This window comes from Protopterus annectens, chromosome 13.part0, assembly GCF_019279795.1.
Source record: "Protopterus annectens isolate FY-2018-M chromosome 13.part0, PAN1.0, whole genome shotgun sequence".
Taxonomy (NCBI): Eukaryota; Metazoa; Chordata; order Ceratodontiformes; family Protopteridae; genus Protopterus; species Protopterus annectens.
In genome coordinates this window covers 711,503,728-711,524,820 of record NC_056747.1, presented here as the reverse complement: position 1 = coordinate 711,524,820, position 21,093 = coordinate 711,503,728, and the positions used below count along the sequence as shown (strand labels likewise).

At 47.6% G+C, this 21,093-nt stretch overlaps 1 protein-coding gene across 1 annotated transcript in view; it reads left to right on the top strand.

Annotated features, from left to right (window-relative positions):
* Positions 1–219: 219 nt before the first annotated feature.
* The window catches only part of LOC122787605, a 707,479-nt gene continuing 686,605 nt past the window's right edge, over positions 220–21,093 (top strand). Inside the window, exon 1 of the mRNA XM_044054399.1 lies at positions 220–335. Within this exon, the coding sequence (XP_043910334.1) occupies positions 288–335 (48 nt within the window). The 5' untranslated portion in view covers positions 220–287. The remainder of the gene's footprint in view (positions 336–21,093) is intronic.

Genomic DNA, 21,093 nt, shown 5'->3' with positions numbered 1-21,093 from the left:
AGCAGCCTGAAGAGCTTATTTGTTGAGCAGTTCTAATGACTTGGCTATAGTACTAAAGTTAAGAAGGGTGGCCCTACTTCAGATCTATCATTATTGGTAAGTACCTTTATTAAGTGTACTTTTTTCCCACAATAGATTTCCCACATTTAAGCAGCTGTTCTGGTGAATGTTGTCATTCAGCTTTTTTTTTTCCTTTTTGACTGGCTTTTCTACAGGCAGAAAGACGTTATCAACAGTTGTACCTAAGATCACTTGAGAGAATCCATTGTCTGGACCATGAACATGAGATGCTGAGACAACTATGGGAATCCCAGCACAGTACCTATGAGCACTTGGTAGGTACTTTAGAATTTGTGCTTTATTCAATAAAGGATAACATGCTTGCAACCACTGTGTAGAAATCAAATAGAAAATATCTGTTTTATTATTGTTATTAGGACTGTGGCTAATCCGGTGTTAAAATGGCCTTGCGTACCAGTGCAGTGTTTGTCTTCTGTGAATAACCATGACAAATTGAGTAATCTGTTTCCTGCTTTTGGAGTTCTCTTAAGGAAAATTTGGACAGTATAATTTAACTGATGAACAAACTTTTGTTTTAGTGGTTTGCCTTTGGGTATGATTACTTTTTTATGTGTGTATGTGTTAAGGCTAGGCTAAATGGGTAACTGTTGGTTGCTTGATTTGCAGCCTCCTATTCAGTTCAGTTATCCTGTGTATCAGCATAATGTGGACTCTTTCATAACTGAAAGATGTTCATGTTTCACTGCTGCAGTAATCACACTTGGGTTATCCTGCCAGTGGTAGCCCGCAGTCGGCCCTAGTACCAGAGGCTTAGTACTTCTGAAGTCTTCTAAAGCTAAGTACCCTGTTGGGGAACAATTTTTCTTGCTCTAACCTTCTTCTTTCGGCTGCTCCCATTAGGGGTCGGCACAGCGGATCATCTGTTTCCATTTCTTCCTGTTCTCTGCATCTTGCTCAGTCACACCAACCACCTGCATGTCCTCTCACCACATCAGTAAACCTAATCTTAGGCCTTCATCTTTTCCTGTTACCTGGCAGCTTCATCCTTAGCATCTTTTTCCCAATATACTCTGCATCCCTCCTCAGCACATGTCCAAACCAACGTAATCTTGCCTCTCTGGCTTTGTCTCCAAACCTTCCAACCTGGGCTGACCCTCTAATGTACTTATTCCTAATCCTGTCCACCCTCATTGCACCCAGTGCAAATCTTAACATCTGTAACTCTGCCACGTCAAACTCTTGACTCCTGCCTTTTTGTCAACGCCACTGTCTCCAACTCCTATAACATAGCTGGTCTCACTACACTCTTGTAGACCTTCCCTTTTACTCTTACTTGTACTTGTTGTCACAAATCACTCCTGACACTCTTCTCCACCCACTCCATCCTGCCTGTACTGTCTTCTTCACCTCTCATCCCCACACTTCATTACTCTGAACTTTTCCCAAGTATTTAAACTCCTCAACCTTTGCCATCTCTACTCCCTGCATCCTCACCATTCATCTATCCTCCCTCTCATTCGCACACACATTCTGTCTTAGTCCTGCTAACCTTCATTCCTCCTCTTTCTAGAGCATATCTCCACCTCTCCAGGGTCTCCTCCACCTGTTCCCTACTCTCACTACAGATCACAATGTCATCTGCAAACATCATAGTCCAAGGGGACTCCTGTCTGATTTCGTCTGTCAACCTGTCCATCACTGTTGCAAACAAGAAAGGGCTCAGAGCTGATCCTTGATGTAATCACACCTCCACCTTAAACACATCGGTCACTCCCACCGCAGACCTCACGGCTGTCACACTACCCTCGAACATATCCTGTACCACTCTTACATACTTAGTTGACACTCCAGACTTCCTCATACAACACCACAACTCCTCTCTGGGCATCCTGTCATATGCTTTCTCCAAGTCCACAATGACAATGCAACTCCTTCTGACCTTCTCTGTATTTCTCCATCAACTTGCTATAATCAATGTCAGAAAAAGTTAGTGGTCTTGCCTGTGGAAAGCAAATACCACACTGAGATTTCCATTCTTACTGCATCACCTGTTTATGCCCAGACCGCCACGTACCTCGCTGCTGGTTTTGTGCTTTGTTCACCACCCGAACTATTTGTCGTTGGGCCCTTATTGTAGATAAATACTTTGGTTCTCGGTATTCCGAAATGGCTTCGGTAAGCCATCTGACTACCAACCTTCTGAAAAAACGTAAGGATAGACACAGACCGCACAGGTCCAAAATTGCCAGCTATGCTTTCGTTAAGCTAGTCGCCAGTTTGCTGGTGCTCAGTGAAGCTCTTTTGCAGCCCCTGATGCTTGCTTCTATGTATTCCAGGCCACTACTGAGACCCATTCGTAGTCCGGTATGCCGCAAGACTCTTCTTTTGACTAGGAAACCTGCAGATGTCTCTACCTTGGATGGGTGCGGAGCCGCTGTGCAGGCACTGACTTCTGAGGAAGTTCTTCGCTCTACCGATATTTGACAGAAGCCAACAACTTTATTCGCATCTTCACTTCTTTCTAAAACTACTGAGTTTCTAAGGCCAAGAGTATGAGCTATGCCTAAAAAAAGACTACCCAAACTCAAGCGCCTGCTTCCTTGCCAGAATCACTGATGCTTAAAATGGTGTAAGACCTGATCGTTGATTAGGGGAAGTCAGCCTTCCCCTGCTAAAAGAAAGAGACTTGTGCCCAGCAGCTTTATCTGACAGAGTCCAACTCTAAGGTTTCTGATTATGAAGACGTACCCTTAACTGCTTATGAGGATTCAGATGCAGAGGAATCCATTCCTTCTGCCTCCCCTCCAGAGGATTTTTCTTTTGGTGAAACCCTGCATACTTTGAGAGAGCATTTCCATTAAGAATGCCAGGATTATTCTCAGTCCAAAAAGAGGCTCAGGGAATTTTTAGACTTGACCACAGCACAGATCCTTACCTGTCACTCCTGTTCTGGATGTTGTGGATGATGTATTTATGGAGTCCAGTCTAACTCCTGATACATTATCTTCTGTCAGGTACTACAGAGTCTCCTGACTCAAATTTATTTTCAGAAATCCTACTGCTGACCCAGAGGTCATCTCCCAAGGACCTAAAGTAATAAAAGCAACTACTCAAACTAGACCTAGGGGAAACAGACCCCCCCCCCCCCGGTCTACAGTTTCAGGGTGTGCAGAGATCTGAACAATGGAGTACCTCCACTTCTAAAACAGGGAGTGCTAAGCCACCCCCTTATGGAAAGAATTCACAATGACTTCTCAACTCCTCTTCTCACCTCTGCCGGATTGCTTGTGCCCCTAGGGGGAAAGCTTGCCCACTATGTAAAACTGAACCTCCATCACCAACAATTTCATTTCCACACGCTGCCAACCCAAAAAGGGTTCCCAGACCTTCCTACAAACAAGTGGGCAGAGGAACAAAACTATGTTTAGTCCCTGGGGGCACTCCATAGGGGCAATTCAGCCTTCTCCTGCAGAACAGATAGGCCAAGGTTTTTATTCGACTTTTCCTGGTACCCAGAAAAGAGGGCACTTGGCGCCCAATATTACATCTATCCATTCTGAACACCTTCCTGGTGGTTCCAAAATTCAAAATATTCTCCCTCCAGCGGCTTCTCCCTATGCTGTCCAAAGATGTCTGTTAAGCCACTCTAGATCTAAAGGAGGGCTTTCTGCACATCCCAATCAGGTACTCCTGCAGGAAATGTTTACATTTCAGGGCAGGACCTATGCATAATCAGTTTTCTGCACTTCCATTTGGCTTATCCACTGCTCCCAGAGTTTTCACAAAATGCTTGGCTCCACCTATTGCAGACAGAGAAATATTCAAAGTTACCCCTACTTGGACAATTGCCTGATTCAGGGAGGCGTACAGGAAAAGGTGTTGCAGCACCTGACATTTGTGAAGTACCTTCTAACCTCCTTGCGATACACTATCAACGAAAAGAAATCCAAACTTGTCTCTAGTCAAAAAATTGTATTCCTGGGAGCAAGCCTGGACACAGCATCCCAGATGGCTTTCCTTACTCCAGAAAAACAAACCCATCTGACAGGCAACTTCTCTCATATGGCCACCAAAACCCAGTTATCCGCAAGGAAAATCCTGCAAGCTCTAGAGTTCATGGTCTCCTGCATTCGACTAATTTCATATGCTAGACTGTGCATATGAGGAAACTTCAATGGTACTTAAGTCTTTGGTGCCAACATTCTTTGGACCTGGAAACCATCATACCTATGATACCTTGTCTAAGGAAAGAGTTCCTCTGGTGGGCAGCAGCATGCAACCACGGCAAGGGACTTCCCTTTACACAATCCCACGCCACCCAGACCATAACCACAGACGCTTCAGACTATGTGTGGGGTGCGCATCTGGACGGCAGGTGCATTCAGTGCAACTGGAGCCCTAATCAAATTCATCTGCACATCAACTAAAAGGAGATGCTAGCTGTTCAGTACACTCTGGCAGCTTTCAGATCCCTACTCTCTCTGGGACCCCTTCTAATCAAAACCGACAACATCACAGTGATGTTTTACATCAACAAGTAGGGCGGAACCCACTCTTACCCACTCAGTTGGCTAGCCATGACCCTTTAGAACACTGCCTCGGCCATTCATATTCACCTGCAAGCTCAATTCCTGCCAGGCAAACAAAACACTCTGACAGACAACTTAAGCAGAAATCTCCTAGACCCACATGAGTGGCAAACCAAAACACCTTCAGCCTTGTGACCTAGGAATGGGGAAACGCGAAGGTGGACCTGTTTGCCTCCCCCTACAACCACCAGCTCAGCAAATTCTGCACCAGGTATCCTCTCAGCAAGGCCTGGAAAGTGGATGCCCTCTTTCTCCAGTGGGCAAACCTCTCAATCTATGCTTTTCCCCCTCTACTTAGAAGAGTATTACTCAAAATAAGGGAGGAAAGACCAAGGGCAATCCTGATTGCCCCAGACTGGCTATGCCAACACTGGTACCCACTACTGCGCTGTCTGTCACCATTGCCTCCACAGCACCTCACAAAGATCCCAACTCTTCTGACTCCAGCAGGAGGGACAGTTCTTGCATCCGCAATTGCAGACCCTGAACCTTGCAACCTGGCTTATTCCTTGACCTCTTCTCCAGGGGCTAGGCTAAGCAAGCAGGTACTGGATGTCATACGTGAAGCCAGACGGCCCAGTACTAGAAAATCCCATGCTGACAAGTGGAAAAGGTATTGTTCCTGGATCCAGACTAAAGGAGCGGACCCAGCACAGCCCTCCTTACCTCTCATCCTGGATTACCTAGCAGACATACTCCATAGAGGCCTGTCCCTCTCTTCCATTAAGAGCCATGTCTCTGCTCATTACAGCACTGAGCCACCTCTCTTCTCGCACCCTCTAATCAAGCAATTCATGAGACGGGTGAACAAGGCCACCAAGAAGAGCCCTTAGCCCAGCTTGGAACCTTAACTTTGTGTTGGAAAAGCTCACGCTACCCCCCCCCCCCCCTTTGAGCCTGCACCGTCAGCAGACTTAAAGTTCCTCTCTTGGAAAACAGCCTTGCTTCTGGCCATCACTTCAGCCAAAAGAGTGCTGGAGCTACAAGCACTTATGGATGTGGAACCCTTCATTATTTTTCAGGCTGACTGGGTCTCCCTCAGGACCAGGGTTGCCAGATTTCCAACAGGCCAGGTAGGGACTAAAAAAAAAAAACTTTCACTGTAAGTGAAGACTAACAAAAAAAAAAAATAGTCTTCCATGTCTTTAATGCGGAACATCAGAGTTTCGCATTAAACAGAAGTAGCTCTGTTTTGCTACGTTTTGATTGGCCCGTATACCGGTATACGGGACAATCAAAAATTGCTAAACACGGAGATACTTCTGTTTAATGCAGAACATCGCAGTTCCGCATTACACAGAAGTAGCTCTGTTTTGCGATGTTTTGATTGGCCCGTGTACCGGTATACGGGCCAATCAAAAATCGCTAAACAAGGAGCTACTTCTGTTTAATGCGGAACTTCCGCATTAAACTCAAGAAGCTCCGTGTTTAGCGATTTTTGATTGGCCCGTATACGGGCCAATCAAAAAAAAAAAAAACAAAGCAGAGGCTGCCTGGGATTTAAACCGGCAGGGCGGGACTCGGGATCAGGCTGCTGATCTCGGGATAGTCCCGCCCAAATAGGGACGTCTGGCAACCTTGCTCAGGACTAACGCAACTTTCATGCCTAAAGTGGTGACCAGTGTGGCTCTCCACCAATCTCTCCATTTCCCCACCTTTTTCACCAATCAAAAATAAGGGGGAAAGGATCCTGCACTCTTTAGATGTGCACAGACAGCTCAGATTCTACTTTGATAGGACTAAGTCCTTTAGGAAATCTGACCAGTTACTAGTCAGCTGTGCATCAGGGGCAGAGGGCAAGGCCATGTCAAAGCAAACCATCTCCAAATGGATAGCACAGTGTATCCATTTCTGTTAAAAGCACCATGGGAAACCACCCCCTCAGAGAGATCAGAACACATTCCACTAGGGCAACTTCAACCTTGACAGTCTTTTTCAGAGAAGTCCTTACCAGAGACATTCTGGAGCCTGCAACTTGGAATTCTGTTCATACCTTCACCAAGCATGACCTCCTGCCTATATTTTCCAAATCCAGGGTGGGCTTTGCAACCACAGTCCTGCAGGGCATTCTAGCCAGCCCCAACTCCTCTTGACTGCCTCCACCCATTCTTCAGCTTTGGGAATCAACCCGTGTGTAATGACTGCAACAGTGAAAGATGAGCATAGTACAGTTGTGTACACTTACCATAAATGTAGATGTTCTAGTGTATTCACTGATGTTCTTCGTGTTCCAATGTTGCAGTCATCACACTTGGGTTATCTGCCTGCAGGTAGCCCTCAGTCAGCCCGAATACCAGAGTCTTGGGATTTCTGGGTCAGATGCTATCTCTTCTTCCATGACGTCAGGTCATCAGGGGTATAAAACCTGCAGCCGATGCCATTACATTAGCTTTTCTTGCCATGTGGCCGCCCGACGCAGAAGCAGTTAGCAAGTGCTGGTCGGCCGTTACCTGAAACTTTTGTTTTTCTAGTTTCAAACCTGAAGTCTTCAAGCTAAATTCCCCATTGGGGATTCTTTTTTCTTGTTCTAACCGAGGTCAGAAAAAGTTAATTGTCTTGGCTGTGGAAAGCAAATACCTCACAGTGATTCATTCTTACTGCGTTACCTGTTTAGGCCCAGCCCACAACGTTCCTCGCTGTCGGTTTTGTGCCTTGTTTAATGCCCCAACTATTCGTCGTCGGGCTATATTTGTCGATAAATTATTTTGCTCTCGTTATCCATATTCCGAAATGGCTTTGATAAGCCGTCCGACCACCGATCTTCCGAAAAAGTGTAAGGATAGACAACTGCATAGGTCCAAAACTGCCAACTGCACTTCTGTTAAGCTAGTCGCCAGTTTGCCGGTACTCAATGAGGCGCCTTCGCAGCCCCTGATACCTGCTTCTACAGATACGCAGACCTCTGAGACCCATTCGGAGTGTGGTATGCCTTTAAGATGCTTCTTTGACTATGGAACCTGGGGATGTCTCTACTTTGGATGGGTCTGGAGCCGCTGTGCAGGCAGCGGCTTCTGAGGGTGTATTCAGACCTTCTGATGTTGGTATTAAACAGACTACTTCATTTCTGACTAAAACTAACAAGTTTCTCAGGCCCAGAGTTTGCACTATGCCTAGGAAACTTACGACCAAAGAGCATTCTCAAGCTCCCATGCCACAGAAACAAATGCTTAGAATGGCTGAAGACCTTATTACTTTAATTGGGGGAAGACAGCATTCCCCCTCTAAAAGACTAAATTGATTTTCCTTCTGCTTTTACAGACCATGAGTCCGATGACTCTGATCCCTCTGATTAGCAGGACATACCCTTATCTACCTATGAGGATTCAGATGCAGAGGATTCCATTCCCTCTGCTTTCCCTCCATAGGACTTTTCTTTTGGTGAAACCTTGCATACCGTAAGAGAGCATTTCCGCTGGGAATGCCAGGACTACCCACAGTCCAAAAAGAAATTCCGAGAATTTTTAGACTAGCCTCAGCACAAGCTTCTAACTATACACACTGTCCTGGATATTGTAGAAGATGTCTTCATGGAATTTAGTCTTTCCCCTGAAACATTACTACCAGCTCCTAGAAAGCCTGATAGGTGCTATAAAGTACCTGACTCACAAATTTCTCTTTAAAAATCTCACTGCGGATCCAGAGACCATTTCCCAGGGATCTAAAGGATTAAGGCTACTAGAGCCAAAAACCATACCCCTTCGGAGAGGGATTCTAGGGTTTTAGACTGGGTAAGAGGGTATGTACTTCAGCAACTTTTGCCATCAGGGCTTTAAATTGCCAGTTTCACATTTTGAAATAGCATATTATGGAGCTAGTTAAACAAAAAAAATGATGTTGATTCCTGATTGTACAGAAAATAAAGATTTACAGGAGTTAATGCATTCTGCAAACCAAGTTAGTAAACATACTTTGCAGTGTGGTTTTGATGCCTTAGAAGCATTTTGCAGGGCTGCTGTCACTGGGTCTGTACTGAGAAGGCATGCTTGGCTGAACGAACAAATCTTGCCAAACCATGTCAAAGCAAAATTACTAGATGCTCCATTAAACCAAGAATGTTTGTTTGGCACAAAAGTAGTTCTTAAAAAGATGGAGGAAAAAGCTAAATCTATGCAAACTGTTAAAGATTTATTACAGGTACAGCCACCTAGATTCAGTAGGCATTGGCCTTCTAAAAACTGGTCCTTTCCAGTCCCTCCCAGACATCAATCCAAACCCAGGGGCAACAGACCACAAATACTACAGTCTCAGGGTATGCTGAGATCTAAACAATGGAGTGCTCCCACCTCAAAAACAGGGAGTGGTAAGCCACCCCTTATGGAAAAAGTTCACAGTGACGTGTCTATCATCCTTCCCAGCCATGCCCAAGTACTTGCACCCCTAGGAGGAAAACTTGTCCTGCATGCAAAAAACTGGAAGTACATTACCCAGGACAAGTGGGTCCTAAACATTGTATCCCAGGGATACAGATTCTACTTCCACCCACTGCCAACCCCAAGCGGGTTGCCAGACCTTTCTCCAAACCAGTGGGCAGAGGCTCAAAAGCAAGTACTTTCTCTTCTCAGTGTCAGAGCTATTCAACCTGTTCCAATAGAGCAAAGGGGACAGGGTTTCTACTCCAGACTGATCCTGGTGCCCAGAAAAGCGAACTGTTGGTGCCCTATCCTGGATCTGTCCATTCTCAACACCTTCCTGGTAGTACCAAAATTCAGAATGCTTACACTCCAGCAGCTGCTTCCTATGCCAGCCAAGGACTCCTGACTGGTCACCCTAGACTTTAAAATAAGCTTATCTGCACATCCTCATAAGGGAATCTTGCAGGAAATGTACGTTCCAGGGCCGGCTGTATGCACTATTAGTTCTCTGTACTTCCCTTTGGATTATCTACTGTGCCCATGGTATTCACAAAGTGCTTTGCTCCAGCCATTGCATACTGCAGGCAGAGAAATATACAAATTTACCCATACTTTGATGATTGCCTTTTTCAGGTGGACAGTCAGGAATTGCTACTTCAGCGCCTGACGTGTGTAAAGAGACTCCTAACTTCTCTGGGGAATACCATCAACGAAAAGTTATCACATTTGGTACCCAGCCAAAAGATAGTATTCCTGGGTGCAAGCTTGAACACAACTTCCTAGATGGCATTCCTCACTCCAGAAAATCAGTTTTTTTGACAAATTACTTCAAACTACTGGCCACCAAAACCCAGCTATCTGCAAGAAAAATACAGCAAGCCCTAGGATTCATGGCCTCGTGCGTTCTAATTCCATATGCAAGACTGCTTATGAGGAAACTTCAGAGGTACTTAAAAAGTCTCTGGTGTCAACATTCCCAGGACCTGTAAACACTGATTATCATTCCTTGTCCAAGGATGGAGTTCCTTTGGTGGGTGTGCAACCACAACAAGGGACTCACTTTCACTCAACCCTTCGCTGCCCAACCCCTGACAACAGACGCATCAAAGTATGCATGGGGGGCTCACATGGCAGGCAAATGCATTCAAGGCAAATGGAGCCCAGGACAAATTCACCTGCCTATCAATCAAAAATAAATGTTAGCTGTAGAAAATGCACTGACAGCCTTCAAATACCTTATCCTTCCAGGACCACTCTTGATAAAAAGACAACACCCCAGTTTTGTGGTACATAAACAAGCAGGGGGGAACTCATTCCTACCCACTCTGCAGGTTAGCCATGGCCCCGTGGAACACGGCCTTGAGTAATCAAGTGCACCTGCAAGCTCAATTTCTGTCAGGCAAACAAAATTCACTGGCAGACTACTTCAGCAGAAATCTACTGAACCCACACGAGTGGAAACTGGAACTCAACTCATTCAAACTTGTAATCCACACGTGGGGGACACCAGAGATGGACCTCTTTGCATCCCCCCAAAACCATCAATTGAGCAATTTTTGCACCAGAAATCCTTACAGCCAAGCATGGAAAGTGGGTGCCCTATCCTTTACATGGGAAAACCTCTCAATCTATGCCTTTCACCCCCTGCCCCTCCTCTCAAACGTACTACTCAAGATCAAACAGGACAGCCCAAGGACAATCCTTATTGCACCAGACTGGCCACGCCAGGTCTGGTACCCCCTCCTATGCAGTCTGACAGCAGTGCCACCCTGTCCCCTTCATGAGACCCCCACTCTGCTGTCCCAGCAGGAGGGACCAGATTTTGCATCCTCAGCTGCAAACCCTGAACCTTGCAGCCTGGATTATTCCCTGAATACACCACCAACACCCCTCAGCAAACAGGTGCTGGATGTCATCCTTGAGGCCAGGAGGCCTAGTACTGGGAAATCCTATTCAGAAAAGTGGAAAATATACTGTTCTTGGAGCCAGTCTCAAGGAAAGGACACAGCCATGCCCACCTTACCTCAAATCCTAGGTTACCTATCAGAGCTACTCCACAAAGGCCTATCCTTCTCAATTAAGATTCATGCCTTTGCCATCTCAGCTCATTACAATACTGAGCCGTCCCCTCTTCTCTCACCCTCTGATCAAACAGTTCCTGAGAGAAGCTAACAATTTAAGACCCCCCCCTGAGGAGAGCTCCCACACCTGCCTTGGACCTTAACTTTGTGCTAGAGAAGCTCACGCTTTCCCCTTTTGAGCCTGATGCTACAGCAGAATTAAAATTCCTCTCTTGGAAAACGGCCATATTTCTAACTATCACTTCAGCAAGAAGAGTATCTGAGTTACAGGCTCTTATGGCTGTGGAACCCTTCATTATTTTCAGTGCGGGTAGGGTTTCACTCAGGACTAACCCATAACTTATGCCCAAGGTGTGGTATCCAGTGTGGCTTTAAACCAGTCCACCCATTTACCAACCTTTTTCCCTAATAGAATAAAGGGGAAAGGATCCTGCAATCCTTGTACGTGTCCAGACAGTTCAGGTTCTACATTGACAGGACTAAGTGTTTCAGAAAAATGACCAGCTGCTAGTCAGCTTTGCTACAGGTGCAGAGGGCAAGGCCATTTCAAAGAGAACCATTTACAAATGGATAGCAGACTGCATCCATTTCTGCTACAAACGCCATGGAAAACCTATGCCATAGGGGATCAAAACTCATTCCACTAGGGCTACTTCAACCTCTACAGCATTTTTCAGGGAGTCCTTGCCAGGGACATCCTGGAAGCTGCAACCTGGAGTTCTGTACACACCTTCACCAAGCATTACCACTTGCCTGTCTTTTCTAAATCCAGAGCTGGATTTGCCACAGCAGTCTTGCAAGGCCTGTTAGCCAGCCCTAATACTTCTTGACTGCCTCCACCCTTCCTCAGCTTTGGGAATAAACCCAAGTGTGATGACTGCAACAGTGAAACAGGAAGAACATAGTACAGTTGTGTACACTTGCCATAAATGTAGATGTTTGAGTGTATTTACTGTTGCAGTCCTGGTTACCCTCCCTCCATCCCCCTGACCTCTCTATGCTTTCTGCCTTTACTCTTTTTGGCCATATCCTATGGCTATGGTATTTACTTTTTACTGGAGGTGTTCCACACCATGTAATTGCTTCCTATTTTGGGGACTCTTGACATCTGGGGCAAGAAAGACTGATGTAATGGTGTCTGCTGCATGTTTTATATCCCTGAGGAACTGACATCATGGAGAAGCAAAAGCATCCGACGCAGAAATCCCAAGACTCTGGTATTCCGTCTGACTGAGGGTTACCTGCAGGCAGATAAGCCAAGTATGATGACTGCAGCAGTGAATACACTCTATCTACATTTATGGTAAGTGTACACAACTGTATTTTGCAGTCCAGGTTTCCAACCCTCCAGCCCCCTTGTGTCTCTCTTTCTCTTCCTCACTCCTTACAGGGTTATTGATATTTTCTTTTTACTGGTGGTATTTTTCCACCATAACTTAGCTCCCTTTTTGGGGGTTTCTGACATTTCTGGCAAGAAAAACTGATGTAATGGCGTCGGCTTGCTGTTTTTATGCCACTAACTACCTGATGTCAGTCCTGAAGCGACAACAACCGAGGCAGAAATAAATACGAAGTCTCTGGTATTTGGGCTGACTGAGGGCTACCCCTGGCAGGATAAGCAAAGTGTGATGACTGCAACAGTGAATAACACTCTAACATCTACATTTATGGTAAGTGTACACAACTGTACTGTGTGTCTTAAATCTAGGGTATCCATGAAGACATTTGGAGAGATCACAGGCAGACGTTTTTGGTGGGTCAGCATCTTATCTTTTGCAACCTGTAGAAATTGAGTGCAGACCGGTCCAGGTAGCCATGTGCCTTCCTTCCTGGGAATCGGGAAGAGTCTAGAATTTAAACCTTCCTTTTAGATATACAACTGGTTCCACTAAGCCCTGCGAGCATAGTAGCATCTCTATTTAGGTCAGTCCGTCTGTTTTTTTGGTTGGGGAAATGTCTGGGAAGCCTGAGGGCTTCAAAGGCTGCTTGAATATGAGATCTGAAGTAGTTGACTTCATTTGTGCATCAACCCATGGATATCGGATCCATATCGGATCCGAGCCGGCAGCTTCAAACAGCTAAGATCCGAGCTCCAAGCTCCTCCCCTTTACCCATAACCCCCCTGCTATCCCTTCCTGACCTCAGATCTCGTTTGCCGCGTTTCTCAACAGCAGCTTTGAAACGAGCTTCCAGGCGTAGCGTAGGAGTTTTATGAGGAAAATCTCTCCTTTTTATATTTTTGTTAAAAATATTGTTCTGTGAGTGTTCTCTCATAGTTAAGTTAGCGTACCTCTGTTTTTGTTGGTCAGTGTTAGTGTACTCACTTCCCGTGTGTGTGTGTTAAGGTGTGTCTGTTTTTTGGGGCCTAGCGTGTGGGTTAAAAAATGTCTGAGGCTCCCAAATCTTTCTTTTCTAAATGTACCGAGTGTGGTCATAAGCTGTCCCCAGCGGATGGCAACTCGGTGCGTTATTTGCCTTGGGGTTGAACATCTCACTTCGGGCTGCTCTATTTGTGCAGCATTTAACCCCAGGGCCATCAGGGACAGGTCATCGAAGCTGATTCTGGCGGGACTGTTGCCCCCGGACTCTGCTTCGTCCTCCGGCCCCTCCATGGCTTCTGCCGAGGCTTTGGCGGTGCCACCTTCTCTCCCTCTGGCCGGGACTCACCCTCCCACCCTTGGCCAAGAGGAGAGGGAAGCTAGGAAGGAGAAGCGGAAACATCACAAGAGGTGAGCAGAGACCTCTTCCTCTGCTCCATCTAAGCGAGCTTCTCCTCCTATGGCCTCCAGATCTTCGCCTTCCCGGCTCCGATCTCGCAGGAGGAGGAGGAGACCAGGTCGCCTTCGAGGCGGCATTCCCAGCCCGCCTCGGTGGCCTCATCGAGGTCTACTCGTAGAATCTCAGACGCAGACTTGGACCGGATGATGCGTAGGTTCCTCCAGGCCCAGATGCAGATGGGAGTGTTCCTGCCCCCCCCCCGGGGGGGGGGCTCGACTCCCTTTTCACCCCGATCGCTCCTTCTCTGACCCACTGTCGGGGCTCTGAGCCGGGTAGCATTGGAGCAGGGGGAGCATCGGCGCCGATAGTCTCTGGTACTTCTGCTCCGATGGCGCCATTGAGTCTGTCGGGTCCCTTTTCTTCGGATCCGAGCTCTCCGAGCAGAGAGCTGAGCTTTGGATCCGGAGGTGTCAGTATGACTTCGGCTCCATTGCGGTCGGAGCATGCTGGCCCTACGGATCTGACTACCTCGGTGCCGGCCCTGATCCACACGTCGGATCCGAGGGAGGGTTTGCTCTCAGATCCGATAGGGAGCAGCTCTTCCTCTGCGTTCGATATTGTGGAGAGGGTATTGTCAAGGGACTCCAGGCCCCCGACTTCGGCTGCATTTCCACCCTGCACTCCCTCTCAGACAGGTCTACCTTCCATCACCCGGTCCCAGGGACAGCCTGAGCAAACGTCCCAGATTGTTTCCTTGCCGGAACAGGATGTAGTTGGTGAGGCCTCCTCGGACAGCCCCCCTGAGGAGGTTCCTCACAAACGCAAGTGCAAAAGGAGGCACTTGGACTCACATGAGTCCTTGACAGAGGACACAGACTTGGAGGAGGGGGAAGGTTCCCCAAGGTCACCCCCGGAAGACGTCTCCTTCGGCGACATCATGGAGATGCTTCGGATCAGAGGTGGGTGGTCAGCCCCAAAACCTTCCTCTGACGAGAATGTGTTTCTGGAGGTGTTTGACGCAGGCCCATCTACCTCTTGGGTGTCCCCTCCCGCCGACCTCCTGGTAGACCTGATCACTAACAGGGCGTGGAAGGAACCAGACACTGTGGAGCCCATCCCAAAGAGGCCTGACAAAATCCTCAGCCCCCCTTCGGATAAGTCATGTTGGAGCAAGGGAGCCCCGGTAGATGCCATGTTGGTGGCAGCCGCCACCAAAAGGGAACTGGCCCAGGACAGTTCCTCAGTCCATCCTCCAGACAAGGAGTCTCGGACGATGGACCATCTGGGGAAGCGGGTGTTCGCTTCAGCCACCTTCTTTGAGAGATCGCTGAATTATATGGCACGCGTTATATGACTCCAGCTGGATCTCATTAAAACTTATGTTGGGTCGCCTCCAGAGTCCATGTCGGTGGAGGATAAGAAAGTGTTCTCAACCCGAATGGCCACTCTCAAATCAATCTCTAATACCTCTATGCGGTTACTATCCCATGCCACGGAAGGAGCTGCTAGATCCAGCGGAGCGGGCGTCGGCCTATGGCGACAGCGTGGCTCCATCACTGTGATTTCATGGAACCCTTCAAGGCGTCATTCGCAAATGCCCTGTTTGATGGTTCTGCCCCTTTTGGCAAGACCGTACGCGACACATTGGTCCAGAGCGCGAAAGACGGGACGATGTTTGCCTTCGGGGTTTGCTTCTCTGCTCCCCAGAGGTCTTTCTCGAGGAACTAAAAGGGACAGAAGATGTGGTTCAGGAAGTCTCAACAATCCCGTTTCGCTCCGGACCCCTCGTCCTTCAGAGGCAGAGGAGAACAGAGTGGGCACCGCCCTAGAAGCTGAGGGGTTCCAAAGAACTTAGGGTCCTGAGAAGCCTTCTCTGATCGGCCCACGCAGCAACCCTGAGGGGTTACCCGACTGCTCCACTCTGGAGGCAGTCGGGGGGGGGGGGAGGCATTTCTCGAGGCACCTGGAAACTTGGGAGTCCATTACAACAGATTGCTGGGTGCTTCAGATCATATCCAGAGGCTACAGGATACCTTTTCTCTATCCCCCTTCCACTCCCCGAAACCTCCCCGATGTCCCACCCAATCAAATGGAGGCAGCAGTCGAGGAAATCCTCCAGCTGCTAGAAAAAAGAGCAATCCAGTACGTCCCCCAGGGCAGTCCGGATCGGGCTTTTACTCCAGGTTCTTCTTGGTGCCAAAAAAGACAGGGGACTTAAGAACAATCCTCGACCTGTCCTTCCTATACCTGGCAGTAGCCAAAGAAAAGTTCCGGATGGTCACTCTCCAATCTATTCTCCCACTTCTATAGGAAAATGACTGGATGTGCTCCATGGACCTCAAGGATGCGTACTACCGCATTTTGATGGACAGACGATCCAGGAGGTTTCTTCGCTTCCGGCTGGGAGCCAGCCATTACCAGTTCAGGGTCCTCCCTTTTGGTCTCACCACAGCCGCCAGGGTGTTCAAAGTCTTGACCATTGTAGCGGCCCACCTGAGACTCCAGGGAATTCAGGTCTTTCCATACCTGGACGACTGGCTCCTGACCGCCGCCACCAAGCATCTACTATGCACAGCCAGAGACTACTTTCTCCATCTAGCTCCCCGGCTGGGGATCACGATCAACATAAAAAAATCTTCCCTTCTTCCAACCCAAATCCTAGATTTCATTGGAGCCAGATTCAACACAAGCCATCTTCTAGCCTTCTTGACTCCAGACCGGTTTCGAACTCTAAAACTCGACATATTGGCCCCCCTTCAATCCCCAGCTCCCTCTGCGGAGTTGGTCCTGAGGGCGTTAGGCTCTATGGTGGTAACTATCAGCCTTCTCCCCTTGGTGCGCTTGAATATGAGAATTCTTCAATGGACCTTGCAAGTCCAATGGTCCCTCCTGCGGCATCCCATGAGCTTCCATGTTCCCCTCAGCAGGGTCTGCAGGAAAGCCCTCTTATGGTGACTCCAGTCCCCGGACCTCCAGAAAGGGCTCCCCTTCTCTGTCCCTTCCCTTAGCCACGGTGACCACGGACGCTTCTCGCCTTGAGTGGGGGGGGGGGCACGGACACTTCTCGCCTTGGGTGGGGGAGGGCACTGCATGGGCAGGACTGTACAAGGCACGTGGACCCATTTGGAGACCCTTTTGCATATCGATGTCCTAGAGATGAGAGCGGTGCTTTTGGCGTTGCAAGCACTTCACAGCCTCCTTCCCTAGGGGACAATTGCGATTCAAACAGACAATATGTCGGTTGTCTGGTATATCAACAAACAAGGGGGAACCAGGTCCTATCCACTTTGTCGGGAGGCCATTAGAGTGTGGGAATGGGCGATATCCAACAACCGCTTTCTCAGCGACGCACATTCCGGGCCGGTCCAACATCTTGGCAGACAGGCTGAGTTGAACCATTCTCTCACCATACCAGTGGTCTCTGAACCCCAGAGTAGTGAAGTTAATCTTCTCCAAATGGGGTAAACCTCGCTGCGACCTTTTCGCCTCGCCTTCAAACGCAAAGTGCAGCGACTACTTCGCTCTATGCCCCCCCCCATCCAGGGAATCCCCCAGAGACGCTCTGGTGCACGTTTGGCCACCCAGTCTACTTTATGCTTACCCTCCTCTTCCACTGATGCTAAAGTTCTTAAAGAAAGCCCAACGGTTGGGGAGCAGAATAATCCTCATTGCCCCATTCTGGCCTTGTCAACCTTGGTTCCCATTTCTATGGTATCATCTAGTGAATCCCCCATGGTTTCCAGATCCCATCCAAGATCTGATCTCTCACCCATCAGGCCTGTCAATTCCGAACCTGGACAACCTCAAACTGACAGCTTGGTTGATCAGTTCCACTGATGGCTGGGACTCCTGGTATCTCGTCCCCTGTCAAGGCTATACTAGTAGCCGCTCACAAGCCGTCTACAAGAAGGATTTATAATTGCAAATGGAAGCGTTTTTCTATTTGGGTGGAGCATCAAAACTTGGATCCCTTTACAGCTCTGCTGCCAGCAGTGTTAGATTTTCTATCAGGCTTATTTGACCAAGGTGCTAGTTTTTCTACAGTCAAGGTCCAGCTGGCTGCAATCTCTCACTATCATGTCGGGAGTGATCTCAGCCCTTTGACTTCGTCTAAATTATGTAAGACCTTCCTAAAGGGCACTTTCCTTTTGAGGCCTCTAGTTAAGCATGCAGTCCCTCCTTGGGACTTAACCCTTGTTCTTCAGTCTCTGACAGCTCCTCCCTTTGAGCCTGCATCTTCAGTTGATCTGAAATACTTATCTTGGAAGACCGTTTTTCTTGTTGCCATCACTTTGGCCAGAAGGGTTTCGGAACTTCAAGCCCTTTGTGCCAAGTCACCATATTTAATATTTCACAAAGACAGTTTCACTCAGGACCAATCCCTCTTTTCTGCCCAAAATTGCTTCGAAGTCTAATATCAACCAATCTATTAATTTACCAGTATTCTTTCTGAATTACCAGAATAAAGGTGAATACATGCTACACTCTCTAGACGTACATAGGCAACTGAGGTTTTATTTGCACAGGACAGCTGATCACAGGAAATCAGACCAGCTTTTTGTATCCTTTGCTAAACCCACTTGTGGAAAACCTGTATCAAAAGTCCACCTTGTCCAGATGGATTTCACAATGTATCCTCTTGGCTTATGACATTTCGGGCCGGCCTGCACCTCAAGATGTCCACGCCCATTCTACTCTATCAATCTCTACCTCTGCTGCTTTTTGATCTAGGGTGTCGTTGGATGACATTTGTTCAGCAGCCACTTGGACTTCACCTAATACATTCATAAACCATTACACATTGGATATTGTCTGTAGAGGGAGAGCATCATTCGGCTCTGCAGTGCTCCGAAACATACTTCCATGAGGACCTCCCAAGAATTAGGTAGCTGGGGACTAGTCCCATAGGTTGATGCACAAATGAAGTTAACTACTTCAGATAAAGAAGTTATGTTCTCACCATAACGTGCCATCTGTGTAGGTAAACTTCATTTGTCAGCAACCAACCCCCCCCCCCCTCCGTCCCCCTGATCCATATGGATACTCAAAGGAATCTTGCTTGTCATGGCGGATTGTCTTTAGGTTGGAGTTTGGAGGTGGTTCTTTGGTGTTCTATATGTTTATGCTTCTAAGCAAACTCGATCTGAGGTCAGGAAGGGATAGCAGGGGGTTATGGGTAAAGGGGAGGAGCTTGGAGCTCGGATCTTAGCTGTTTGAAGCTGCCGGCTTGGATCCGATACCCATAGGTTGCTGACAAATGAAGTTTACCTACTCAGATGGAATGTTATGGTGAGTACATAACTTCTTATTTTTGTAGCCCTTTGATATAATGGTTAGCACCCACTGGTGTGTAGTAACGAGGGCCCATTTCTTTTGGAATAATAGCCTTCCTCCTAGCTGGGAGAGGGAGTGTTGGGTAGGGTTAGGCAGGGGAAGTACTATGATTGAGTCATGGTTGTTCCCTGCCAGGGGCCTGTGGTGTAGAACTCTTGGGCCTAGAAGATGTTCTTCATTCCACATTGCTGCAGTCCTAACTATTGGGGTAGTCCGCTGTCCAGTCGGCCCGAATACCAAAGTATATGGCTGACGTCGGTCAGGGCGCATTAGACTGACGTCAGTACGTCAGGGTACTAATGCGCATGACCGACGTCATATCCTCAGTCTTTTTTGCCGCATGGTCCGATGCAGAAGCAATTTTGCGAGTGCAGGTTGGCGTTCTGAAAGTTTCTGAAGTCAGAGTTTCAGACCGAATCAAAGTTGGCTAAGTACCCGTTGGGGAATATTTTGGTTTTTCTTGCCTCAGTATTTAACCAGATGTCAGAAAAAGTGAATAACTGTATTTCTTGTGGGAAACAGATACCTCATAGGGATTACCATACTTTGTGTATACCTTGTTTAGGGCCTGAGCAACGATGTTGTTGGATGCCGCTCTTGTGCTAGATTTAACAAACGCACTATTAAGAGAAGGTTAGACTGTGCCAGGTTAGTTTTGGGAAGCGTTGTAATTATAAAATGCCGCCGGATGCTCCGGCCGCTTCGCCAAAAAGCGCAAGGACAAAGCAGCAAAGCCTAGAGTGGAAGAACCGACAGTCCCGGACGTCGGTTCTTTAGAAGGCTCAGTGGAGCCGGAGGTTCTGCCAGGAGTTTCTTTGGAGTCTCAGGGAGAGACTTTACTGTTACAGGATGTGTCCTCTCAGGACGTAGGCCAGGCTGAGGGGGCTTCTCAGGTGGCTGTTCTTCCCTCTCTTCCTAAGGTGGTTAGAGCCTCCCCTTCTGTTTCCAAGGCTTCTTTGAGAGGCAGGCCAAGTTTAGCTTCAGTGGGGGTTTCTCCTAGTGCTTCAGGGTCTTTGCCTAGGAAACATATGCTTAAAATGGCAGAGGATTTGATTACTATGATTAGAGGTTCTATGCCCCCTCCTGATAAGAGGCCTAGGGTGGAACCTGAGTTTGAGAGTTTTGAGCAATGTTCGGAGGCTTCTGAGTCTTCGGCTGAAGACTTGCAGGAGTATCCTCCTTATTCTGATGTGGATGATTCTACTCCTTCAGCTTCTCCTCCTGAGGATTTTTCATTTTCAGAGACTCTGCATTCCATGAGGGAGCATTTTAAATGGGAAGGTCAAGATTTCTCTGATTCCAGGAAGAGGCTTAGGGAATTCTTGTTTTTACCCCAGCATAGGCCTTTAGCTATACCTCCTGTTCTGAATGTGGTGGAAGATGTTTTTGCAGAGGCTTCCCTGAATCCTGATTCTTTGCCTCCTGCCCCTGTTAAACCGGATAGGTACTATAGGGTGCCTGAAGCTCATAAGTATCTTTTTAAGAGTCCTAGGGCAGACCCGGAAACTGTCTCTCAGGGGCCTAAAGGTGTGAAGGCCTCTGTTGTTAAAAATCCTGTTCCTCCTGATAAAGAGGCAAGGGCTTTGGATAGATGGGGAAAGAAAGTGTATACTTCTTCCACTTTAGCCATGATGGCGTTGAATTGTCAGTTTCACATGTTAAAATATCAGAATTCTCTCCTTTCACAATTGAAATCTAAGGTGGATGCTCTGGCAGAAGGTATTGAGTGTAAAGAGTTGCAGGATTTAGTTCATGTGTCTGAACAGGTGGGTAAACATTCCTTGCAGTGTGGTTTTGATGCTGTGCAGGCCTCCTCGAGGGTGGCTGCCACTGGTTCTGTTCTTCAGAGGCACGCCTGGTTGAGAGATCAGAATTTAGCTGAGCATGTTAAAACAAGGATTTTGGATGCTCCTTTACAGTCTGATGTGTTGTTTGGTTCGCCTGTGGAAGCAGTTTTAAAGAAAATGGAGGACAAGGCTAAGTCTAGGCAAACTGTTA